At 46.9% G+C, this 23,415-nt stretch overlaps 2 protein-coding genes across 9 annotated transcripts in view; one reads left to right on the plus strand and one right to left on the minus strand.

Annotated features, from left to right (window-relative positions):
- Positions 1-108: 108 nt before the first annotated feature.
- Positions 109-18,023, plus strand: Dennd2d (DENN domain containing 2D). Of its 6 annotated transcripts, none has more exons than XM_004658997.2 (12): positions 109-179; positions 4,402-4,577; positions 5,364-5,476; positions 6,317-6,386; positions 7,828-7,905; positions 8,802-8,942; positions 9,980-10,128; positions 12,551-12,728; positions 15,397-15,438; positions 15,807-15,891; positions 16,597-16,836; positions 17,551-18,023. In XM_004658997.2, the coding sequence occupies exons 1-12, from the start codon at positions 122-124 to the stop codon at positions 17,619-17,621; spliced, it is 1,401 nt and encodes a 466-aa protein (XP_004659054.2). In that variant the 5' UTR covers positions 109-121; the 3' UTR covers positions 17,622-18,023. The 6 variants fall into 6 exon arrangements, with proteins under 6 accessions (XP_004659054.2, XP_044994417.1, XP_044994418.1 ...); XM_045138480.1 differs by lacking the exon at positions 109-179 and adding an exon at positions 3,470-3,799; XM_045138482.1 differs by lacking the exon at positions 17,551-18,023 and having other exon boundaries at positions 16,597-17,539.
- A 3,632-nt stretch (positions 18,024-21,655) lies between these two features.
- The window catches only part of Cept1 (choline/ethanolamine phosphotransferase 1), a 44,515-nt gene continuing 42,755 nt past the window's right edge, over positions 21,656-23,415 (minus strand). For all 3 annotated transcript variants that reach the window (XM_004658998.3, XM_012948924.2, XM_045138761.1), the window contains exons 8-9: positions 22,998-23,123; positions 21,656-22,447 (exon numbers count right to left, since the gene is read on the minus strand). In XM_004658998.3, the coding sequence (XP_004659055.2) occupies positions 22,328-22,447; positions 22,998-23,123 (246 nt within the window). In that variant the 3' untranslated portion in view covers positions 21,656-22,327. The remainder of the gene's footprint in view (positions 22,448-22,997; positions 23,124-23,415) is intronic.

Below are 23,415 nucleotides of genomic sequence, written 5' to 3' on the forward strand. Positions count from 1 at the left end.
AAGGTGCCCGCCCTGCCCCGCTCCCCCTCCCCCGCGTGAAAGTGAAAGTGCCGGTCCGCGGAGGTCGGGCGGGGGCGGGGCCGGCGCGGAGCTGGAGCGGGCGCCGGGCACTCGAGGGGCCATGGACGGGCTCGGCCGCCGCCTCCGAGCCAGCCTGAGACTGAAGCGCGGCCACGGGGGTTAGTGCCGGCGTGGGCGCGCGGGGCGCGGGCGCAGGGGGACCCCGGGGACCAGCGCCGGGCGGCGGGCGGACGGGTCAGCATCTGGGTGGGCTGGGCGGGAGGCAGGTGAACCGCAGGTAGAGGTGGAACAGGTCCGTGGAGGGGCACGGCCCGAGGGGACACCCGGAAGGCTGCATGCCAGAAGAAACCCGTGTGGGGCCCCAGGGCCACGTGTCCTTCCATCCAGGAAGCCTGTGGTGCAGCCGCAGCGAACTTGCAGCGCCCGGGCTGCGGTGGTGCCCTGGGGAGGCGATGCCCCGCCCCATGTCACTGCCTGGGACTCCAGGGCGGCCTTTGCTAAGTTGCTGGGAGCCATGCTAACTCCTGCCCCACAGATAGCCGAAGACCACAAAAACTGGTCTCCTGGACCTGCGGACACCAGTACCTGCCCAGGGGTGGCAGGTGGCCCCGGGCGCCCTGATGGTTGGAGTAGACCATCTCAGTGCGTCCTCCTCACCGTTTCCTCAGTGTGTCCCAGACTCCTGTGCTTATCCTACCCCTGAGCTCCCACCTACGATAGGGATCATTTCCCTCTCCACCAAGGATGTGTGTAAAGGCGGGGATTAAATGCGAAACATTCTCAGTTTCTTTTCATTCTTTTTAGCTGGAGCGCTGGGCTTCGGAGGGAAGGCAATTGGGATTTCATTAATAAGTGCCCGTTCGTGCAACAAGCGTTTGTTGTTGTTTATGGCTAGCCAGCGCTATATGGCTCAGCAGCCAGTGCTGACATGGCCCAGGCGGAGGCCCTGCTCCTTTCTGAGCAGAAGAGAGGACTGAAAGGTTTGCAGGAGTCGTTCCCATACAGGTCACTCTTTCCAACACTGTCCAGTGGAGAGGTCAGACAGCCCTTCTATAATGCCTCAGAGTTGGGAAGACCCCAGGAGTCAGTGCAGTGGACCACAGTGGCCCCCTCCCCCTGTCGTTTGCCTGGTCCTGCCACCCTTGCTCCTTTGCAGTCCTGGCTGTTCCACCTGCAGGGAGGGGGGAGGTCTGGGTCTATGCAGTGTCCTCTCTTCTATAGAGAGCGCTAGGCTGGTTTGCCCTGGCCCTAGCCAGTCCCTGGAAGGGCTGGGGTCTGTTCCTTGTGGCTCAGATGACACACTGTAGTAATCTCCGCACCCCACCCCACTGCACCCTGTCCCAACAGATGGCTAGTGACTGTGTTTGCAGGAGCTTCCTGGTGGTTGAGGAAGCAGAAGCTTTCTATATGCCTGTCCTGAGAGGGTTAGAACCTGTCAGGCCAGGTGGGTGTGTCTTCATCGGTTCATGCCTTCCATGTCCTGGTTTTGGAGGTGGGGGTGTTACTCTTACCTCTTTGACCTCCCTCCTCTCTCTCTCTCTCTCTCTCTCTCTCTCTCTCTCTCTCTCTCTCTGTGTGTGTGTGTGTGTGTGTGTGTGTGTGTGTGTGTGTGTGTGTCGTGGGAAGCAGTACTGTGGTGGTCCTGGGTTGACATCAGTTCAGCCAAAGAGCTTTTGAAAGGTCCAGCTTTCCAGATCAAGTTCCAACCAAAAAGTCCCCGCTCACGTGTTCCAGAGCTGTGGGATTTCAGTCAGGTGGCTTTGGGAGAGGCTTTCCTGGTAGAGGAACAAGTGGAACCAGACTCAACTTCCCTGAAAAAGGTGGCTCCCTCCTCAAATAAAATGGGATAATTCCTTTTCAAAGCATCGGGGATTGAGATGCATATAAAAAACATATAAACTTAGAGGCTGGAGGGATAGCTTAGCAGTTAAGGTGCTTGTTGCAGAGCCAAAGGACCCAACTTTGATTCCCCAGGACTCACGTAAGCCAGTTGCATAAGGTGACATATGCGTCTTGAGTTCATTTGCAGTGGCTGCAGGTCATGGTGTGCCCATTCTCTCTCTGTGTCTCTCACAAATAAATAAATAAATAAATAAACATGTGAGTTTAAAGGATATTAGTTTTCCTTATGCTTTTCTGTTGGCATCCCCTATTGAAAGAGGGCCACAGCAGTCTTTTGCTAGATTTCTTGGGCCTCAGCCCAAAAATCTAGTTACTTTTTATTTTTGTCAAGGATTTCTGACTTTGCTGTTCTCTTGTGTCTTCTGATAAAGCAGGAAGAAATGGGCTGAAAATGCTGCCCAAGGGCTTTAGGAAAGGACATGATTTCCTGAGGTCCGGACTGACCAGGGGAAAGTTGCTGGTTTCCCAAAGGCCTCTGCAAACCTGCGTGCTATGTTTTCTGGGGAATACACCCAGTCTGAATGTGGAGCCTTCATACTCCCCACTTCAATAGATCCTGTTAATTTTGTTTTCATTTTTAAAATTTATTTATTTGCAAGCAGAGGGAGAGAGAGAGAGAGAGAGAATGGGTGCGCCAGTGCCTCCAGCCACTGCAAAGGAAGCCTAGGAGCGTGCACAATGCACCCTATGCATTTCCTTATAAAGGAGTTTCTGTGAGAACCCTAGGTTGTCAATTGCTACCTTGCCCCTATTCCTCAGTCTGCAGACATAGCACTGGGCTAGCAGCTGCACTTGCTGACCTGACCCAACAAGGAGAAAGGCTGGGTGGGGCTGAGGGTGGGGGTAATCACCTGGATGTTTGTCACTCTCACTGCTGGCTGCTTATTCAACTCCCCCCCCCCCCACCACCACATACACACACTCTAGGCTGGGGACAGTCTCTTGAGTCACTCTTGGAACAGTTTTAATGAAAAAAAAAAAAAAAAACCTGTTTCAGCCTAATCATGTTGCAGGGGAGTGTCATCATTGTTGTTATTCTAGAAATCAGGACTCTCAGAGATGAGCTTCGTGCTTCACCATGAGGAGGCTCTTTGGGGTCCATATTGCTGTCTAGTGATCCAGCTCCTGCTAGAGTTAGTCCATTGAAAAATTAGTGTCAAGTCTACTTATCTTAACGGCACTGCCATCTTGGCTGCAGGAAGCGTTTGGTCCTGGCTCTGTGCTCTTGCTTGAGGTCCTGAAGCGGTAGATGCTCTAGAGCGCGGCAGGTGGCTTGATGGGAGTGTGCAGCTTCTGTTGGCCAAGTTCAAGAGTGAATGGTGAGCAATCAAAAGTTGTGGGATGGAAGATCCCTGCTCTGAAACACACGAGGTTCCAGTGCCCACGGTCTGATGCCATCGGGCATTCCTCACTGCCCTGAGGTTATAAATAGACTCTTGGGCACAGTCTGCAGCCTGGAATTCAAAGCCCTTAGCCCAGAAGCAGCTGGGCCTCAAGATGTTTGCTCAAGACTTTTTTTTTTCCTCACCACACCCTGGGGCTCCTGGGAGGAGCTGAGAGCTGAGCGGCAGTGCCAGGATGCTGCCTCTGTCAGTGCCCACATTCGGCTGGCTCCTGAGTCCCATCACATCCTTCTTGCTCAGCGACGGGGTGCACAGGATGGCAACTGCTCTCCCCCACTGGAGATAGCGCATGCGTGCGGCATGGTTTCTTAGAGTTGTGGCTGGAGAACATTGCAGCACGCCTTCTCAGACCTTCGGTAGCCAACTTGAAGGGCAAAGAGCACTCATGCCCAGAAGGCACAGAACCATGGAAGGACAAGGGGTAGGCCGGGCCCTCGGGCTCTTCCGAAACTGGTTGCCTCGACCCAGAGCAGGTCAGGACTGGATTGCCTACTTCCTTCTATTTTTGAGGGTGATCCTCTAAAGTGGGCTGTTTCCTCTTGGAGGCTGCTCCTCCCTTTTTCCCCTTGATATGCTGACCTGCCTGCACATGGTTTTCACCATGTGACTGGGCCTGAAGGATTCCCCTGCTGGTTTATAGATAGATAGTCATGACCTTTGGGCATGGGGGCTCGGTATCACAGTCATATGATATGCCCCATGGGCCTGTTTAATTACTTTATATAAGTTTATTTGGGGCTCAGAACATACTGCCCAAGACTTCCCAGATAGAAAGACTGCAATAGCTGGCACCTGTCCTCCAGGAGCCTCTGAAGTACATTTCCTGGGCTACCAATCAGTGTTGTTTTTTTTTTTCCTTCCCTCTGGCTCTCCATGGTTTCAAGTTTCTCAGGTCGGGTGTGGAAACTACCCACTTGGCTCCGGTCCTGTTTGGTGACCGGAGGAGCTGGTCAGGCTTCAGGTTTCTCAGCACTGGCATGGTGGCCTTGAGATGCGGAAGTCGCCCAGATTCTCACACAGACATCAAGGCATGGAAGGGTGAGATACTAAAGGGACCCTTGCATTTCGATTTCAGGACCTTCACAGAACAATCTTGGGGAAGCAGTAACAGAACCAGAAAGGACCCAGGATTACTCTCTGCCCAGCTTTGCTGGGGGGCAGCACTTCTTTGAATACCTTTTGGTAGTTTCTCTTAAAAAAAAACATTCAGGAGATGACTATGAACCCACTATCACCTACCAATTTCCCAAGGTAAGGACTGACAGAGATAATGGAGATGGGAGCAAATGGATGTTTGAATCGTGGTGGGGGCTTCTGCTTTCTGCGTCACCCCACAGTCGGGGTTGAGGTCTGAGTTCATTTTCATTTCCTTAGCTCAGCCCTCATTTTCTGTTATCGCTCACAGAATCTAGGTCTGACTGCTTTGAGAGGGACGACTGAGCCTCTGTAGCAGGAAAAGCGGGCTACTGTTCTTAGCCCTCTTGGGACCTCCTGATACTTCTAAATTCCACCACACTCACCTTTTTCTGCAAAGAAGCTACCTCACCTTCTGCCAGACCTCCTAAGAAGCGAAGGCTGCACCTTAGCTCTGTGAGGAGAGTGCTGGCAAGCCCAGGGCTCAACCACGGATCAAGCATGAGATTTCTTGAGCCCCCAGCTCCTTGTCTGATCCTATGTTGGGTGACTGGGAGACACCAGGGCACCCTTCTTGTTCACCTCTCACATAAACATGTGCAGTAGCTGGAGAAGTTGTTTCCTTCTCTGATGGGGGACCTCTGGTCTCACCCTCGGGCCTTTCTGACCTCCTTCATGAATATGCAAATTTCCAGGATGCTGAAGTTCATGTTGATATGGGGGGCTGGGGTGGGGGGGATTGTTTGGATTCATTCAGCTAGATCCAGAATGTATATTGCATGGAATACCAGCCAAAGGATGTCTTTGCCTCCAATGCCAATAGAAAAGCTTGCCCTCAAGTAGCTGTAAAGCTTCAGAAGAAGCCTGACAGCCTTCTGACCTTTCCTTGTCTTTTCCTCCTAGCGAGAAAACCTGCTTCGAGGCCAGCAGGAGGAGGAGGAGCGGCTGCTTAAAGCCATCCCTTTGTTCTGCTTCCCAGATGGGAATGAGTGGGCACCGCGCACTGAGTATCCAAGGTGACTGTTCACCCTGGGGCAAGGGCAGCAGATTGGGGAGAAGGGCAAATACAAACCTGTGGTTCTGTGGCCCTTCCCTTCCTGGAATACATGCTGAGTTCCTGCCAGGGAGGCATGACTGGGGGTTCTTAACTCCTAAGATTTTAGGTGTGACTTGCTATCTGTCCAAAGACTCCTGAGAATCTCTTACCTATCCCAAAAGCAATAGTCTTTCTTTTTTTTCTTCTTCCTCTCCTTCTTCTTCCTCTCCTTCTCCTTCTCCTTCTCCTTCTCCTTCTTCTTTTCTTTCTCTTTGGTTTTTTGAGGTAGGGTCTCACTCTCTAGCCCAGGCTGACCTGGAATTCAATATGTAGTCTCAGGGTGCCCTTGAACGCACAGTGATCCTCTTACCTCTGCCTCCCAAGTGCTGGGATTAAAGGCGTGCACCACCATACTTGGCCTAACAGTCATTTTTCATTCTGTTACTGGTAGAAGCTGGACTCAGCTGAAAGTCTTTGGCCTCTAAGAAGGCAATATAACAAAAGTCCTTATGTCATGGTTCCTGGAAGTTGAGTGGAAGTTTGAATTTTGGCCCTGGGTAAGAAATACCCTCTCAAAGCCTTAGTTCCTTCATCTTTAAAGTGGGAGTAATAACCTCCTTTATAAGGTTATTTTGAGAAGCAAGTGAGGTGATGAATTTAGGGCTTGACACCACCAAGCACTTAATAGGTTACTGGTGTCATTACTCCCATGATTAATCAGCAGCTCCCCTTTGCACTCCTCTCTGCTCCTCTGATACCGATCACCTTCCTGTTTTCGTGACCATGAGAAAATGACCAACCCTTGTCTGCTTTTTCTTAGGGAGACCTTCTCCTTTGTTCTGACCAATGTGGATGGCAGCAGGAAGATTGGATACTGCAGGCGCCTCTTGGTCAGTGCTTCTCGGAATTCCCCTTCTCTCTGCAGCCTCCTCAGCTCCACATAGGGGCTTGGCCAAGCCTCAGCGACATAACCCTGGGCTCTGTGGCAGTGATGGTTGGTTGTAGGGAAAGCACAGCTCAGCCCCTGCTGCCATGTCAGTGACACCCCCCCCAAAAACCCTCAGGCATGAAGAAGACACAATCCCTGCTCTCCCACTTCAGGAACCTTGGCTGGCCTCTGCTTTCCCTAGCTTATTATTCCACACACTGCAAGAGGCTCCAACCCTACTCCTCTTCCTGTCTTCTCTAGTAAGCTCGCTTGCTTTAGCCCCTGGGACCTCCCACAAGAGGCTGAGATGATAACTAGGTTCAGTTCTTGGGTCCTTAGCCATAGCCTCATGTCAAGATCTCTCTCTCTCTCTCTCTCCCTATCTGCCCTTCAGCTCACATTGATCCTAAGGCCTTGACTCTGGCCCTCAAAACTGCCACAGTCTGCTCTCCCTCTCATCTTGTTATGGTTCTTCTGTTTGATTCATTGTAAAAGATAATGTCCTTCATTATGTTTTTTTGTGCATGCATATCATATATTTAGATCATATTCTTCCCCATTATCCTTTCTTTTTTTTAAAAAATTATTTATTTATTTGACAGAGGGAGGGAGATGAAGAGGCAGATAGTGAGAATGGGAATGCCAGGGCCTCCAGCCAATGCAAATGAACTCCAGATGCATGCACCACCTTGGCTTACATGGGCACTGGGGAATTGAACCTGGGTCTTTAGGCTTTGCATACAAGCACCTCAACCACTAAGCCATCTCTCCAGCTCCCATTACCCTTTCTTATCTCAACATTTTTGGTACTCTTCTGCTACCCAAATGTTACTCCTACCTTCATGTCTTATTATTTTAAAAGCTGTCTTTTTCCCCCCCAAGGTAGGGCCTCTCTCTAGCCCAGGCTGACCTGGAATTCACTCTGTAGCTTCAGGTTGGCCTTGAACTCACAGCAATCTTCCTACCTCTGCCTCCTGAGCACTAGGACTAAAGGCATGCACTATCACGCCCAGCTAAACGCTACATTTAGCATATGAAGGAAAATAATGCTATTTTTCTTTCTCTGCTTGGCTGATTTTGCTTGATTACCAGTTCCATCCGTTTTCCTTCAGATGTCATAATTTCATTCTTCTTAATGGCTAATACTCCATTGTGTCTCTGTGTGTGTCATGTCTTCTTCAACCATTCATCTGTTGATGGACATCTAGGCTGTTTGCATAATTTGGCTATTCTAAACAGTAAGGCCATCTTCTTTTGACCTAGATTCCCATTTCCTGCTGCCTGTTCCATGAATAGACCTCTGTATAGTCAGGCCTTTCTTCATCCAGTCCATTAACTCAGCCCCAGGCGGAAGAAACCCCTGGAGAGGCTGCAGCCCTTATGGAAGCCCTGTCTCCCTGCAGCCTGCTGGCCCAGGCCCCCGCCTTCCCAAGGTGTACTGCATCATCAGCTGCGTCGGCTGCTTCGGCTTGTTCTCCAAGGTAGGGCCAGGGCTGGGATCCGCGGGCCTGTTCAGTCTCTGGGCTCTGCCTGTGCAACCTGAGCCCTTAGTGGAGCTTCTTCCCAACAGCCTGGCCAACATCAAGGACATGTGGAAAACCTGAGGCAGGGGGAGACTTGGGCTTGACCCAAGTTCAAGGAGATCTACTGCAGAGAGTCTTTGTCCCTCCCCACTGGCCAACGAAGAAAAGCAGTTGAAGCTGGACAAGGAGAAGAGCTTCAGGCCTTGAGTTTCAGTTTCCTCATCTGTCAAATAGATGTGATGATCTCTCACCTCCCTGTCTCCTGGGCTAGTGAGAGGTTCAAGGAGGTGACATGATAAGGCTCTTCATAAAAGGCAATCATGATGCAGTAAGAGCCTCAAACTCACTTCTAAGGTTGAAAAAGGTCCTGGGGGTAGTTAGAGTCAGAATCAGAGCAGAGTCCCTCAGAATGGACCAAGCAGATCTTAGTGGCCATAAGGACCCTTGGAAGAGAATTCCACCAGCACCTGCTTGGGTGGAGCTGTCATCTGTGCTGATTGCTGAGGGCCCGAGCCAGCCCTGACCCTGGAGGACAGTGACACCCAGCAAGTTAGGTGTCTAGGCTCTCACTCTAGACACTTCCTTCATAGACGATGACTTTCTGGAATCAGCAGGTTTTTGTTGGTGTTAGGGAGAAGGAAAGAATGTGGATTTGTAGAGACAGGATGGAAAGAAGGTTTGGCAAAAAGCAAATCTTGCTCAGGAGATGGAAAGCAGAGTATGTAGCATGAGACCATTCTCTGCTGGGAGGGGGAGTCTGGAAGATACCCGAGAATAAGCAGGACCAGTGTGAGAGTCTTAGGATGCTTGGTAGCATCCTTCTTAGCCTTCTTCCTGTGGTCCCTCATCTGCAGATCCTGGATGAAGTAGAGAAGAGGCATCAAATCTCCATGGCTATCATTTACCCATTCATGCAGGGGCTCCGAGAGGCAGCCTTCCCTGCACCCGGAAAGACCGTCACCCTCAAAAGCTTTATTCCCGACTCAGGCACAGAGGTGGGTTAGCAAGTGGGTGACACTCCACCTGGTTGGAATGGATGGGTTTCTGTGACACCGCTCACCACTGTCCTCCCATCCACTAGTATAGGGAAACTGAGCCAAGCACTGAAATTATTGGCACGGGTGAAAATCGGTTTGAATTTGCTGGTCCTGCCAGCGTCGAGCTACTGTTCAGTCCACTGAGTTTTGTTTGTGATGAACACATCATACAAGTTGAGGGGCCTGGTGCTGTTTGTTCCCAACCTCTACACTTCTTGTCTCCACCCTCTACCCTTGTCCTCCATCTGTTTACCTCTCGTTATCTGTCCCCACCTGTGACTCCTCACTCATGTCCCATGGGCTATGATTGTTCTAAGTCACTAAGCAGATGGAACTTGTTCTAAGAATTATGGTCCCAACACCTGGAGCTCTGAAGAGTTTGCGTGCACCTCTGAACCTTGGCTTCCCCACAGAAGAATAGAGGATGGCTAGTATTTTTTAGTTATTTAACAAGTACTGAATTACTCACTATGTGTCAAGCCATGTTATTTTCCGGGTTCACAGTGGTAACCAAAGGGGACATGACCCCAGAACACATGGAGCTAAAAGCCTGATGGTGGGGTGGGGGAGCACACTAAACAAGTCAGCACACCAGTGAATATTCAGTTAAAAAACGGGGCAGTTGCAGTGAAAGAAAAAGCAGGGTGCAACATGAGAAAATGGTGAGTTTTAACATGGCCTCAGTGGGCCTCTGGGGCCTGAAAGAGGATAATGAGTCAGGGGAGGGCTGACTGTGAGGGGCTCCAGGAAGTAAAGCTCACTCTGTTCTGGAACAGAGGGGCACATGGTGAAGCATGCTGGGTGGGGGGCTAGGATGGATGGACCTCCTGGGCCATGCCATCCTCACAGCAGGGGGAGCCACCAGTGGGCTTTTCGCACAGTAGAAGAGCCAGAATCAGGTGTTTTCCATGGAGAGAATGAGTGTGGCTGGTCTAGCATTCTGTGGTCTCTGATTCTGCACTGTGATGACACCTCCCTCTCTGGTTTTCCCATAGTTCATCTCATTGACACGACCCCTGGACTCTCACCTTGAGCATGTGGATTTTAGTTCTCTATTGCGCTGTCTCCATTTTGAACAGATTATTCAGATATTTGCTTCTGCGGTGCTGGAAAGAAAAATCATCTTCCTGGCAGAAGGTCTGAGGTGGGTCCAGCCGCTGACTGTCCACACTGGCCTGTTCCTTGGGTTCAAGGGAATGCACGGGGGGTTCTCAAAGGCAGTAGACTAGGACCCATGTGCCCATCCTAGGCTTACAGAGTCTGTATCTGCACTGTAGGCCTAGAGAAACAGCTACCACAACTGCCCTGTCCTGTCTCCGAGCTTGATAGCTGCCTGGCCTTGAAGAAGGTGCCTAAGCTCTGAGCAGGACATGAGATGTTCCTGTGCAATCTGGGCAGGGCCAGTGGGGGGGAATGCCGACATGATTCTGTCCTTGCAAGGCGAGGCCAAGGGAGGTAAAGGGTGGAGAACAGGAAAGGGAGGCGTATACTGGTATGGAGGATAAGCTCATCTACCCATTTATTCACTCATTCAACAAACATTTATCCTGTGTCAGCTGTTTGCCAGATGCCAGGCACTGGGAAGATAGTATTGTGACTTAGTGTTTTCCCCTGAGGGGTTAGATGAGATTTACTGGATGGTTGTAAACATATGTACTGAAATCAGTGGAATCAGTTTCCAATCCAGTTCTTCCACCTTTGGCTATGTGGTTTCCCTTCAGTCAATTTCTTAACCTCTTTTAAAAAGTATATATTTATTTACTTATTTGCAAGAAGAGAGAGGAAGAGACAATGAATGGGTGCTCCAGGGCCTCTAGCCACTGCAAATGAACTCCAGATGCACACACCACTTTGTGCATCTGGCTTTATATGGGTACTGGAGAATTGAACTCGGGGGGTGGGCATCTAGCTTTGCAAGCAAGCACCTTTAACTGCTGAGCCATCTCTAATCTCTTAGCTTCTTCTATAGAATGGGAATGGTTGGATTTACTGGCAGGGTTGTGGCAGGGATTAAAGGAAATGATATACCATAGACACGTAGCATCCTGGCAGGTGTATATTGGTTAGGACGAGCTGCTGCTCTCAGCCTGTTCATAGCCGAGTCTCCCTGTGTGTGGGAGAAGTGGGGTGCTGCCTTTCTTGTCTTGGTTTCCATTTGTGGGGGCTTTCAAGTATGAAAAGGACATGGGGATCATGTGACAGGCAGAGAAGAAAAGAAATTATAAAACATTAGGGGGTTGACCCTGTATTCCTCTTTGTGGAGGGTGAGAACCAGTGGTATTGGGATGACAACTCTGGTCCTGCCTTTGGGGAAGAAGGAGAAAAAAAGGAAGCCAGGGATCCAACAGAGGTCAGAGGGACAGGTGAATGTCACAGGTCTCAGAGGAAAGGAAGTTGGACAGACATTTGACTTTATTGAAAAGTCTAAGGAAATCAGTGAAAACCAAAATGGAACTAATCATAGGCTAATTCCCCTAGGGAGCAACATCATCTTTCGCTTTGAAAAGTGGCTCTTCCACTCCCAGCTATGTGGAAACAAGTTTCTGCTACAGCTGGGCTTGATGTTTGAGAAGAGAAGGCTGGTGCTTTACCTCTCGAGAGAGCGCCAGAACTTTCTCCAGAGAAACATCACCACTTCCCAATTCCTTTCCACATGTAGTTTTCGGATCCCTAAGGTTCCGGCTGGGAGGGGACTTCCAGTCAGCACGCTGTAGCTAGGCACTCAGCGACGATCTTCCTAACTCAGGAAGTGCTAACTTGATACCAAGGTTTCCACATCCGTGTTTTTATTGGCTTTGGCTTGGGGGGCAGTTTGGCCGGACAAATGAAGCAGCAAGAAAGCTAAAGGAGAACAGAGAAGCCAGAGGAGGGTCGCCGCGTGCACGCGTGTGAGTGTGCGTGCATAGCATGGTGGGGTCTCACTTGTGACTTGGGCAATGACATGAGGGAGGCTTTGTGACACAGCCTAGAGGAGCCACCTCGATGGGACTTTCCGTGGAGGAATCTCTGGGCAGTGATTCCTGGAACCTAGGAATTTCCCAAGCTAACTCAAGCACCAACAACCTGGTAACCTCAAGTGGCCCTGGGAGCCATGTGAGGTCAAGGCTGGGCATGAGGGTGGGTAGACACAAGAGGACGAGGCTTGCCTCCACCCAGGCCTGCTGGGGACAGGTTGTCTCTTCATTATACCGTGAGTTCCTTTGAAGCAGGGCCGGTGTGTTATCCTCCTGGGTATGTGTCCTTTGCCCAGTTATGAGTTTGGAGCAGGGGCTTCTCTGACTGAATGAAAGCATCTCTTCCTCCCTCCCCTCTTCTGAGCCAGTCTTATTTTTAGCCAGAGAAGACTAGCTGGGAAAAGAGATCAAAGGAGGCCCCACCCTACTTAGTGAAGCCTCAGCTCTCCTGGTTTCTTCCTTTCCCCTCCTAGTGACAAGTAACTACAGGCCCTGAGACCAGCGTGGCTCTCAGACATGCCCTTTTGCCCCATCACAGAGAGCAGTGGCAAGAACCTCTGTAGGGGTGTGTAGCTATAGGGGTCCCACTGACTCCATCTCTGTCTGTCCCAGTACTCTGTCTCAGTGCATCCACGCTGCTGCGGCGCTGCTCTACCCCTTCAGCTGGGCACACACCTACATCCCAGTTGTCCCCGAGAGCCTTCTGGCCACTGTCTGCTGCCCCACTCCCTTCATGGTTGGAGTACAAACGCGCTTCCTGCAAGAGGTCATGGACAGCCCCATGGAAGAGGTATGCTGTGGCATGAGTGCGTGGGTCTGGATCTCAGCTCTGCAGTACTAACAGCTGTGTGATGTGGAGCAAGTTACTTCATCTTTGTGAGCCCGAGCTTCCCCATCAGTACAACAGGGGATGACAGCATTCAGTTGTAAGCTCCTAGCCTGGCACCTGAACCATAGTGTGTGCTCAGGATGTGTAGGCTCTTCCCTCCTCAAGTGCTCTCTGGGCTTAGGGGACAGGATGTGGCTTATTCGGGCGTCACAAGACTGTCCTACTGGCTATCCCCAGTGAACAGCCTCAAGTGCCCTGTCTCTCAGCTCAGTGAGTGGCCACAGCTGGTCCATACAATACACACTCCACTGGAATTCATGTAGAGTCCCTGGAAGTGAGCCCTCTGTAAACTGAGTCTTGCAAATGCAGGGATTTTTTTTAAAAAAAAAAAACATTTTATTTTTATTTATCTATTTGAGAGGGTGGGGGGAGAGAATGGGCATGCCAAGGCCTCCAGCTGCTGCCAACAAACTCCAGACACATGGGACATCTCATACATCTCATTTACATGGGTCCTAGGAGATTGAACCTGGGTCCTTTGGCTTTGTAGACAAGTCCCTTAACCACTAAACCATCCCTCCAGCCCCAGGTTTTTTTTTGTTTTGTTTTTTGTTTTTAAACAATAAACACCTTGTATAGGTGATAAGTGAGGTTCAGAGAATCAAGTTACTTAGACGAGTGGAACTGAGCTGAGCATAGATGAGGTCCAAAGTCCTTCTGTAGACAGTGTTGATTGGGAGGAGAGAGTCAGGCTGAATTGCTTTTGCTTGTCCAGCTCTTTCCCTTCCTTGTTGCTGACTGAGTACACATGCCCTTTGAACCACCCTTAGCGTTTAACTAACTAGGGCAGAGTATTATAATGCCTGAAGTTTAGTAATAAAACTTAAAATGTCTCAACCCTAGAAGTTATGAAACTTCCCTCCTCGGAAGCTGGGGCTCCTCCTGTAATGGTCAGGCAGAAAGACAACTGAAGGCCAGTGAGCCTTGTCATATTTATCCCTCAGCAGCTGCTCTGAGAAGTGGGAGGGGGTGAGAAAGGAGGAGGGCCATGTGGCATGTGACTGTGTGTGTGTGTGTGTAAGAGAGAGAGAGAGAGAGAGATTCTCTCCAGATAAATTCTCTGAAAGGAATTACTCTATACACAACATTTCCGAATACTGAAAAGATTTCTGGGACACACACACACACACACACACACACACACACACACTCTCTCTCTCTCTTTCCTCCCAACTTCCCAAAATGGACAGGTTTCCCTGCATGAAGGCATCTGAGCCTAAACACACAAGTGGTTTCAGGCCTGGGCTTGCTCAATGTTTCTGTCCCGATGATGGGTAATTACTGTGTATGCTGTTTTGGCATGCTTTCCAGCTCCTCTTTCCTTATATTTGGAACATGTAGGGTTCCTTAACCCTATTGTGAAGACCTAGACCACAAACTAAAAAGAGATTCCCAACACAGGCCCCTAAATGCCTAGCATAGGATTTGGGGAGGGATAGTACATTGGTGACCATATGCCCTGCCTATAGGTAACTGAATGTTGCCCTTTAATATAAGGAATAGCCCATAAAAATGGAATGTGGTGGCTCTTGCCTATAATCCCACTACTTGAGAGGCAAGAGGCACGATGATTAGGAATTTGAAGCCAGCCTGTGCTTATGTGAGACGCCATTTCAAAATTAAATAAATAGGGCTGGAGAGATGGCTTAGTAGTTAAGGCACTTGCCTGTGAAGCCAAAGGACCCAGGTTTGATTCCTCAGAACTCACGTCAGCCAGATGTACAAGGGGGCACATGCATCTGTAGTTAGTTTGCAGGGGCTAGAGGCCCTGGCGTGCCCATTCTCTCTGTGTTTCTCCTCTCTATCTCTCCCTGTGCTTGCAAATAAATAAATAAAAATAATTTTAAAAAATTAAGTAAATAAAATATGAAAGAGTGTTAGAAACCATGACTTTATAGAAGTAAAAAAAATCCATCTCGGAGGTGGCCTACTGATTAAGGCACCTGCCTGCAAAGCCAAAGGACCCAGGCTTAATTCCCCAGGCCCCATGTAAGCCAGATGCACAAAGTGGAGCATGTGCCTGGAGTCTGTTTGCAGCGGCTGGAGGCTCTGGAGATCTCCTTCTCTATCTGTCTCTGATAAATAAATAAAAATAAAATACACACACACACAAAATACTCTGAGGACCAAAGAAACAGATCTGTTGGTTAGAATCAGCAATAGCATGCTTAAAACTCATGGCAATCCTCCTGCCTCCATCTATGAGTGCTGGCATTATTGGCATTACAGGTGTGTGCCACCATGCCCGGCATGATCAGTGTTTTATGCAGGGAGAGTAACTGGCTGTGGATTCCCTGAATTGTGCTCCCTTTCTGCCTTGGCTCTTTCTTCTGCCATCTCCCCTTTTTTTCTGCCTCCCTTTCTATATATACACCCTTATCCCAGTCAAGGAATTCATATTTCCAGAGAAAAATAGAAAGGAATGAGGAGGATACTAGATAGAAAATAACAGTTGAAAACGCTGATGTTTTTGTTACCTGGGCCTGAAGGTATAGCCAAGTGCAGAGATGGTGTTAGTATGTGCTCGCAGGATCTAAGAAGAGATAAAGCCATTCTGTGTTTACTTCAGGTCCTGTTGGTGAATCTTTGTGAAGGAACCTTCTTATTGTCAGTAAGTATCTGGGGTCAGGGACCCTGCAGGCCTACCACCAACTCAACCTCTGTAGGCTCCTCATATTCCACTGGTTTGGACACACACATTGAGAACTTGTGCTGCTGCCAGAAAAGGCCCAGGAACTTAAGACAGCTGGTGCCGTTGTCGCTATAGTGAGGGGTTGAAATCAAGTCTACAGGCACCGAAAGGCTTCCTTGCTAATGTCTGAACTCAAACATACATCATCTGTTGTCTTTTCCTATGTAGAATGGTGATTTGGGGGTAGAGTGGGGATATGAATTTGTGCCCCCCTCCCACTCTTCTGTGTCCCCTCATGCTACACCTCCTGACTACTTGACCTCTGAGTCAATTCTGTCCTGTCCTAGGTTGGTGATGAAAAAGACATTATCCCACCGAAACTTCAGGATGACATCTTAGACTCTCTTGGTCAGGGAATCAATGAGCGAATGAGTAAGTTCTAGAGCCCTCTTCTTTTGGATTTCTCCAGGGAGCCTGAGGGCTTAACTCCCAACCATTTCCTCCTAGAGCTAAAATGAACTCATTCCGTAGTCCTAGGCCAGATCTGGAGGCCTAGATCCTGAATATAAGATTCTGTTTTTCCTAAGCAATGGCAGAGAACCCATATATAGGTTCTCATTTTTTGTCTATTATTCATTTGCAAGGAAAGAGAGAAAGAGGTGGAGAGAGAAAGGCAGAGGGAGAGAGAGGAGATAGGCATGCCAGGAGGGCCTCTTGCCACTGCAAATGAACTCGACACATTTGGCTTTATGTGGGCACTAGGGATTTGAACCTAGGCCATCAGACTTTGCAGGCAAATGCCTTTAACTGACGAGCCATCTCTCCAGCCAAGGGGATAAGGATTTTTTATTTTTTGAGACAGGTCTCACACTGCAGGCCAGGTTGGTATGAAACTGTATATCCAGGCTGGCCTCAAGCTCATGCTAATCCTCCTGTCCCAGCCTCCTTGGTGCTGGCATTATAGGTATAATCCACTGCACTGGGGTCAGGTTTCCATTTCAGTCAGCTATTAGTAACCCTTCCCTAATGTTTTCTCTGGGAGTTTTTGGCCTACAATGGAAGCTGTAATTAGATGTGAATTTGGGTAATTTCATCCTTTTGTTCCTTTCTGAGATGGCTTTTCTGTGTCTCCTCCAGCTTCAGAACAAGTCAACGAGCATGTTTCAGGTCCTTTTGTAAAGTTCTTTGTCAAGACAGTGGGCCACTATGCTTCCTACATCAAGCGGGACGCTAATGGACAAGGCCACTTCCAAGAACGGCCCTTCTGTAAGGCTCTAACCTCCAAGACAAACCGCCGGTTTGTGAAAAAGTTTGTGAAGACACAACTCTTTTCCCTGTTCATCCAGGAGGCCGAGAAGAGCAGGAATCCTCCTGCAGGTACAGAGGTCACCTCTAGGATGAAGAGGTCTGGGACAGAATATCTCTGCAGTGGCTCACAGAACAGGTGTAAATTATACTAGTGGGGTGGAAAGGAAGGAGCCTGAACCATAAGAAAATATCTGAGGAAGATAGTTTGTAAAAATAATTTTATTTTTTCACCAATCAGCTGGACAGGGCACTTTTGTTTTATTTTAGAGCTAATTCTTGCTATTGCTTGTAGGCCTCCTTTTTTGTGCCAAACTGAATACTATGAGTGCCAGGAATCCTGGTCACACACACACACACACACACACAGGTGGTGGTGGTGGTAGAGAGAATGGACTATAGAATATATTTTTCTATTTTTTCTATTCTTTTTGGAAACAGGGTTTCATTATGTTGCTCCAGCTGGCTTCAAGGTTAGGATTCTTCTGCCTCAGTCTCCCAAGTGCTAGGATTATGGACAAGGGCCACCACTCCCAGTCCGTTGACTTTTTTGCATGTGTGTGTATGCATGTCCATATGCACCTGGGTGCAGGTGTGTATGTGTGTGTGGAAGCCAGTTAATGTTGGATGTCTTCCTCAATTGCTCTCCACCTTAGTTTTTGAGCCAGGATCCTGTTACTGGACTTAGCAATCCACTCGACTAGCTAGCCAGCAAGACCTGGGGATCATCCTGTGCCTGCGCCAAGCCAGTTTAGGTGCCACTAACATCTGTACTTGACCCCATAGGCTATTTTCAACAGAAAATACGTGAATATGAGGAACAGAAGAAACAGAAGAAATCAAGGGAAAAAAGATAAAAACTGTGGTGCGCAGGAGTGTGTACAACTAAGGCCAGTTTGGACTTTCACCCATGCCAGTATGACTCGCTGTCCCTGGAACCCACAGTCCCTTTCCAAGCCCTGGTGACCTGGTCTTGCTTCAAACTGGTGGGATGGCTGGTATCAGCTCTTGCAGGACTTCGAGTGTGCTGACTCCAAGTTCACATGACTGACCTTAAAGCTGCATTTTTGGCAGCTGATACAGCGGGAAATAGTAGTTCAGGTCCTGGGAGTGCTTGGTGAGAAGTCGCTGCAACTGCCACCTTCTGGGAACCATTATGACATAAACTTCACAACGAAGGCCACTGGAGCCCAAACGCTTGGCTCCCTATTCACAAAAGTGGGCCATGAACATGTGAGAATAATAAAAGTGAAAATCTTTTTTTTTTTTTTTTGTGGTGTGTGAGTGCGGGCACACCCTTGCAGCATGTGTGTGGATGTCAGAGGACAACTTTTGAATGCCAGTCCTTTCGCCTTGTCTGAAGCAGGGCCTCTTGCCTACTGCTCTGTTTCTAGGCAAACTGGTCTGCAAACTTCTGGCAGAGTCTCTGTCTGTGCGTCCCTGCTTGTGGTGTGCTAGGATTACAGATGGCTGTTAGAGCATCCGCCTTTTTACAGTTGCTAGGAATCCACATTCAAGCACTCACACATGCCTACGTCCTTTACCCTCGAGCCATCTCCCCAGCCCTGAAAATCTTATTTATGTGTCAACATATGCAGGCAAGGATAAACTGCATTAGAAGTGGAGGACTTGGTCATGGTGGTCTGTTTTGGAGTCACAGAATCACAGGGGTCAGCAAGTCCACTTTCAGTAGGAAGGGTAAGAGATCCTGGTGAAAGTAGACACTCCACCAGACAAAACAGGCTTTGGTCCTGCTCAGATGTACTTTCCCTAAATTAAAAACAAACAAACAAACAAAACAACCAAAAAAAATACAAAACAAACAAACAACTGGCTGCAGGTTGGCAGGAGGCAGCTGCAGCCCAGGATACCTTGAGGGGAGAATTGTCAGTTGGCAGAAGCCCTTGGAAGAGCACTCCATTGCTTCTGCAGAGGCTGGCCTATTGCTTTCTGTCCTGAACACTCTTCAGCTGGTTACTGCTTTGAGAAGCCCATCTTGATTCTTTAGCTAAAGGTGGGGGGATACCTGCACTGACACTTTTTATTTTGGGAAACAGAATTAAGACTCTACAGTGTTTAGTGGCCAGTTCCTCATCTTTCTACACATCTATTCAAGGCTTCTGTTTTTCTTATAATATTTATTTATTTATAAGTGCAGAGAGAGAATGAGAATGAGCAAGAGAGAATGAGTGTGCCAGGAGGCCTCTGCCACTGCAAACTCCAGTTGCATGCACCACTTTGTGCATCTACTTTTATGCGGTACTGGGGGATCGAACCTAGACGATCAGGCTTTGCAAGTAAGTGCCTTTACCAGATGAGCTATCTCCCTGCTGGAAGGCTTCTGTTTAAACATGGCTGGAGATGGGAAACACCTTTAGAAGCGTATTGTTCTTCAAGATTGCTACATTTTAGTTTTTTTTTTTTTTCCAGTGTGACCCTAAGGTTTCTAACTCTATACAAAAGATTATAAATGTTTTTGGAGGGTGGAATAAGAGGTTGGGCTACCAAATTGAAGTTAAAGTGATATACTCTGGTTTGGAAAATGTAAGTCTTCCTGCAGGTGGCCAAAGTTCTACTGTTCACATTCCATACCTAATTAATCTGCAATTCTTCAGTTTTTACAAGTTCTTCCTTACATCTCTATAGGTAGTATATAACATGGGTCTTAAACCTAGTTAGACCTTGAAAAGTTTCGAGCAAGGAACCAGAATCAGTCCTACGAAGCTTATAAAAATCCCAAGGCTCCATTTTACATCTAACAAATCATCTTTAGAGGTAGAACTTGGAAAACCTGTTGCCTTGGCACACACCTACAATCCCAACATTCAGGTGGCTAAATTGAGAGGATTGTGAGTTCAAGGGCAGCCTTGTGCAGAAAAGAAAAAAAAAATAGACCCTGGAAATCTGTATTTTTCTAAGTGTTGGGTGTTTTTTTTGCTTGTTTTGTTTTCAATTGTTGTTTTTTTAAATAAACGGTTTGAGTTTGTTTTTTTTTTAAAGTTGGTAAATTTGTATGTGTGTATATTACAGGTATGCCAAGGTCTCTTGCCACTGCAAAGAAGTGCCCATACAGCTTTACGTAGGTACTAGGAAATTAAAACTAGGCTGGCAGGCTTGTAAACATACACCTATAACCATTGACCCATCATCTCTCTCTCTCTCTCTCTATATATATATATATGTATATATACATATATATGTATGTATGTATGTGTGTGTATGTGTGTGTGTGTATATGTATGTATGTGTGTGTGTATGTGTGTGTATATATATATATATATATATATATATATTTTTTTTTTTTTTTTTGAGGCAGGGTCTCATCTCATTGGGTCTAGTTCAAGCTGGCCTCAAACTTAGAACAATCCTCCTACCTCAGCCTCCTAAGTGCTAGGCTTCAAGACGTAAGGCTCACACCTGGCTCATGCTGGGTGTTTCTGATACTCCACTAGTTATATAAACACAGTAATCAGGACCATGATGATGTACAGGGTTGAGTGAAGCACACAGAATGCTTTTCAGAGTCCTTTTATGCTGCAAAAAGTTCTAGAACACATGTGTTTATTTCAACTAGCTTTCAAGATCTAAGTTTACAGCTTTGGTCCAGTATGGTATAGAAAACACTGGGCAGAATCCACAAACATTTCAACTGCAGGTAATAAACACCTGCTGTATTTGTTCAAATATCAAATGAAACTACATATATGTATATCTGCACTAAAAGAGTTTCTCTTTTCAAAACTTAATCTGTCCAGCATTTTCTTGTAATTTATTCCAAATGTTTAAGTTGCTAGGAAAGTTAATTGAAGACTTCCTTCTCTACTATGACCTAGCAAAAAATAAAAAAATTAGCTGTCATTGTGAATAAAGAGCTACAATGAAATGATGGAACCGTTAACAGTTCAAGAAAGCACAGTTGGCTATAAGACAAGGTAATGCAGCTGTTTATTCCTCATTATGGAACAAGCTATGAAGAAGCCATTAAGATTCCTTGTTCAACATAGTGGCCTCTGCTTATCATCAATCCCAGAACTTGAGACCGAGGCAAAAGAATCAGGAATTCAATGCTATCTTCTGCTACATGAGACCCTGTCTCAACAGTATCTTATTCTGCCCCTAAACTTTACTGCTGTCAACCCTCTTCATTAATGAAACAGAACAACTAAACAACTGTATATATTCAATGGAACAGATCTGGTTCACAGAGGATATGTGACTTATTTCAAACCATGCATACATACTGAAAAGGAAAATACAATGTGACCCCCTCCCCTGCCAACCAAGAATATCACACAATGACTGAAAATGTGGGGAAGGGTCTGAGATTCCAAATGACTGATACCCACAAGGGAAAATAAACCTAATTCCCCTTTTTGCAAAAGTTAAGTGATTTTGACAAGATAGGAAGGTCATATATCATGACAACACAGCTTACCAAAGTTCCTTACTAAAAAAAAAAAAAAACACAAATAAATTTTACTTATTTGAGAGGAAGAGAGATAGATAGAGAATGATAATGGAAGCACCAGAGCCTTCAGCTGCTGCAAACAAACCTCAGACACGTGCCACCTTGTGCATCTGACTTAGGTGGGTCCTAGGGAATGAAACTTGGGTCCTTTGGCTTTGTAGGCAAGTGCCTTAACCACTGAGCCATCTCTCCAGCCCCGGACATAAATTTTAAGGACTGGAGAGATGGCTCAGCGGTTAAGACACTTGCCTGTGAAGCCTAACAATCTAGGTTTAATTCCCCTATACTCATTGTAGCCAGATGCAAAAAGTGGCACATGCATCTGGAGTTTGTGGCAGCTGGAGGCCCTGGAGCATCCATTCTCTAATTAAAATAAAGATATTTAAAACTTAGCTTATCTTTGAATAACACTGAGAAAAACACTGGCTTTTATATCATATATTTATTTAAAAAAATAAAATGGATTGACAAAGTTACCACATTATTCTGCATGCTAACAGAATTTCTCAAGGCCATGAGAAACACCATTTCTTGATCAATAGTAAAATTACTTCCTCAACAATATAAAGATAGGAAACCTTTCAATCCAAATTCAAGTTCTTTATCACTCTTTCACCTCACAAGCTAGTGGGATCTATCTGTCACAAGCTGAGCTCCTTACTAAAGAAAGCTCAAGAAGACATAAACAAGGATGTTACTAAAAGATGATTTGTTAAAATTATAAAGCAGCCATCTTTTGGTCTGCAAATACTTTACTTTAGAAATACCCACAACTGGGAATCTGCTCCTTTTGACAGGTTCACCATGAATCCAAGATAATCACAAACACATGGCTTTTTTTTTTTTTTTTTTGTTCTGCTGCATGCTTTCTTGTGTCAAACCCTGTTTGATAACACATTCAATTTACAGGATAGGATTTGAAATCCCCATTCTCACACAGGATAGTTAGGGAGCATTACCAATAACAAAGAATAAAAGTTATACAACATTGATTATTATAAATTATATTTGTTCTTATCCACCCCCATTTTCCTTAGTATGCTCGGATTCTTTCCTGCAGAAAACATGAGTTTCCTATAGAACACAACCACATCATTAGTGATGATTAGAATGAGCTGTGGAGACCTTGATTCGGAAGACATGTATGTGCAGGTGAGATGCAATCTGATTGCAAACGCTGACACAGTATCGGATCAAATCAAAGAATGAGAAGACCTGGAAAGAGAAGAGACCATTAGCTTCTCAACACCTGCTCAGGCCTTCCCTAAGCTTCCTGAAAGGGCAGAGGGGTAAAGCTGATTTTCTTCTCTCTTCAGATTTACCTTCTAGTCTATACAATTGCGTAACTCAATTTCCTCAGGGCCTGTCCTTCATACCAAGGATCAACAAACTCTTCCTTAGAGGGGCAGTAAGTATTTTAAGCTTTGTGGGCCATAGTGCCAGACACAGCTCTCAATTCTGACACAGCAGCATGAAAGCAAGGATAGACAGTTCATAAAGGAATGGCTATGGCTGGTTTGATGGGCTGTGAACCTGCAAAGTGTCTGAATTTCTGATACACAATTGGAAATTTGGGATTTATGGGTTTTCATGAGGCAGGACAAATAACACATGTAGAGCCTAAAATATGAAATCATAAAGACCCTAAGTATGTGGATTTCTGACATTTCCAGTCATTACTATCATTCTATGACCACTTCTCAGGAGTGACTCACTGAAACAAGTAGCTTGCAAATAATGAAATAAGACATGGTGCAATACTTACCAGGGCAATCCAAAGTACAATGTATTCATCAATGAAACTGTTAAAATATTGGTCCAGAAACAAAAGTGCCGGGCCTATGAACGCTGTGTCATGCAGGTGCATTTCACTTTTTGTCATGTGTGCAACCTATGAGTAGAACAAAATCAGTGCTATGGCATTTTCATATGAAAACTGTGAGCAACAAAGGAAACCACTATTGTGCTCAAGTATCAAATTTCAAGGATGATTTAGCAACAGTTGTGAAATTTCCACAGCTAACCCTCCTCCCCATACACGGTTAAAACTGCATGGGAAAGGTATATATCATGTCAACTAAGATGATGAAAAATGCTTTTTATAAGGGGGCTTAATGTAAGTATTCTGGCAAAGACTGAAGTGTAGAAATAAACTGACCACTGTTGTGTGGACATAATGGCAA

This window comes from Jaculus jaculus, chromosome 19 (genome assembly GCF_020740685.1).
Source record: "Jaculus jaculus isolate mJacJac1 chromosome 19, mJacJac1.mat.Y.cur, whole genome shotgun sequence".
Lineage (NCBI taxonomy): Eukaryota > Metazoa > Chordata > Mammalia > Rodentia > Dipodidae > Jaculus > Jaculus jaculus.